General features: G+C 58.9%; 1 protein-coding gene across 1 annotated transcript; it reads right to left on the bottom strand.

Moving 5' to 3' along the window:
• Nucleotides 1–1,229: 1,229 nt before the first annotated feature.
• Nucleotides 1,230–2,210, bottom strand: LOC139354300 (uncharacterized). The gene has a single exon (XM_070998521.1). The coding sequence runs from the start codon at nucleotides 2,208–2,210 to the stop codon at nucleotides 1,230–1,232; it is 981 nt and encodes a 326-aa protein (XP_070854622.1).
• Nucleotides 2,211–2,470: the final 260 nt, after the last annotated feature.

Below are 2,470 nucleotides of genomic sequence, written 5' to 3' on the forward strand. Positions count from 1 at the left end.
TATCTGGTTGATTAACTGTTCACTTTGGTATCTGATTGATCTTGATGGTCTGACTCCTCGTGATCGACTGATCCAGCTGTCAGCGCTCTGTGGCCTTATATAGGGCCTGCTCTGCCCGGCAAGTCTCCACTCTCTCCTTATCAGCTCCTTGGTCTCCAAACTCTCTCGATCTCCATCCTTGGTCTCCAAACTCTCTCGATCTCCATCCTTGGTCTCCAAACTCTCTCGCTCTCCATCCTTGGTCTCCGAACTCTCTCGTTCTCCATCCTCTCCTCGCCTCGCCGTTACTACGCGAATACGCCGCGTATCTGGTAAGCGGCCGGCCATCTGCTGCTGCTGCTGCTTATATTTGTGGGGAGTTATTCAACTCCTCACGTTACCCCCTTACTTCGGGAAACATTTAAAACTCGTTCCTACTCTCCGGCGTTTCCTTGCATATCTTAGCCTTCGAGTCCTTGCGATGCTCCCTCCGATTCCCTCGTTGCTCTCCTCGACGCTCTTAACTCTATTGAGTTTCTACAGCGCTGGTCATCCTCCTTGTAGCAACTTGAAATCTCCCGCTCCGATATTTCCCATGTTTCCACTGGGACATCGATACTCATGGGCTATCGATCCCCAGCTCGCTGCTCAATACTGCGTCCCACTCCTTTCCACGGTTCCTCCGCCTGGTCAAACCATCTGTGCGTGATCGATGTTTCTGCGACTATCGATACCGACGGTGCGGCGTTGCCACCTGCTCGTTGCGATATTTCCACATTTTGCCGATATTTCCATTTTCGTGAGCCCATCGATCGCACTATCGTCCAGTGCCAATCGATCGCCTATCGAAGCGCCCCCTTCCCTGGCTCATGGTGATTTTGCAACTTTCTAGGTACGTTTTCGCATTTCTTCACTCCTTTCTATTTCATCCTTTCTCTCCTCATACGTCCTCTCTCGCCTCTTGTCTCTTTCTCTCGCCCTTCAGTCGTCCTCAGCCGGCTGAGCATGGTTCCACGCTGGCAACACTCGAGAGCCGGTGCGGAGAGGATTTCGCAATTGCTTCGCAGCAGGTGAGTATTTTGGTATTCGTTTGGCTGCTTCCTGCATTAGATCAATTTGAATTTCAGGATGCCGGAGCTGCCATGTATGCCTCTTTCTTGTGGCCCCTGTTTCAGCCGCGTTTCCCGTCCTTTGCCGGTTTCAAATTTTTTTTCGTTTTCTTATATTTTTAAACTTTATTCGGCTGCTCCTCAAACACTCTCGTGCCCGCGAGCCCCAACCGGACTCAGAACGCGCGACCCTCTCTCTATACGCGCACGCTGCGCCTGCCGCCCATGATGCGGGCCTCTTTCGGGCCACTCGTGCTCTGCGATCTCTCGCAATCGCTGACTCTCCGGCGCCGACATCATCCTCACCAACTTTGGCCTGGCCACCACCTTGGTGATTTTGGGCGCGGAGTGCTGCCGTCTTAGCGGAGGACGGCCACTGTACACGGGCTCGGGCCACACCCAGGGCCCCCTTTCCAGCGGCTCCTCCTGTTCCGGTGCTGCCGTCGGGCCGTCTGTTGCTGCTGATGCCGGTGTCGTCGGTCCGGTGCTCGGTGTCGGTGGTCTCCATGGCTCCGGTCTGCCGCGGGTCCTGGGGTCCAGCGGGATCACCCGGGGAGTACTCTCCTCCCAGATTCGGGGCTCCTCCGTCGCCGCCGTCTCCTCCGCGGGTCCCTCCGGCCACGTCCAGACGACCGTCTGCTGCCGCCTCCTTACCCCTTCGGCCACGAACGTCCGGGTACTTTGGCTCACGTGGGCCGCCGGTATGTCCGTCCGGATGTGTTGTCCCGTCGGGTTCTCTGGCTGTTGCTGAGGTGGATCGGTTTGTTGCTGCTGGCGTCGCTCGCGTTGGTGCTGCTGCGGTGGTGGCTGCTCGCGTTGTGGCTGCTCGAGTTGTTGCCGCTGTATTTTTTCGAGTTGCTGCTGCGGTGGTGGCTGCTCGAACCTCGGCGTGGGTGGTCGTGCTGGCGTCCACTGCGGTGACCCCTCGTACCGCGGTGTGGGTGGGATTTCGGGCAGCCACCGCGGAGGTGAGGACACCCAGTCTTCTGCCACTTCTGGTGGCGGGATGCAGGGCTCGGGCGCATACCTCGGTGTGGGTGGGTACCCCGGGTTCTCCCACAGCTGCTGCTCCTCCTTTTCGGCCGTCCGCAGTTGGGCCCGCCACTCCGGCGATTCCTCCATCTCCTTCAACCGCCGCTCCTCGCTCCGCCGTCGCGCCTCCAACGTATCCGGCGATACTCCAACGTAGCCGCTGCCACACACTCGGCAGGGCTACCGGGAGCCTGCTGGTCCTGGGGCGGCTCCTCGCTGGCTTATTCGACCTCCGCCGCACCAGTCGGGATGCGACCGTCGGCCCGGTTGCCAGCTCTGCAAAGCCGTCATCGCCGCTGCTCCACCCGCGGGTCTTTCACCAACTCGACGTCGCTGTCGGAGCTGATGAC

The sequence above is a fragment of the Drosophila suzukii genome (assembly GCF_043229965.1).
Source record: "Drosophila suzukii chromosome 2 unlocalized genomic scaffold, CBGP_Dsuzu_IsoJpt1.0 scf_2c, whole genome shotgun sequence".
Lineage (NCBI taxonomy): Eukaryota > Metazoa > Arthropoda > Insecta > Diptera > Drosophilidae > Drosophila > Drosophila suzukii.

What these genes read in the sequence shown, in the direction of transcription:
- LOC139354300 (XM_070998521.1), bottom strand. Translation starts at nt 2,210, where the DNA reads ATGGAGGAATCGCCGGAGTGGCGGGCCCAACTGCGGACGGCCGAAAAG.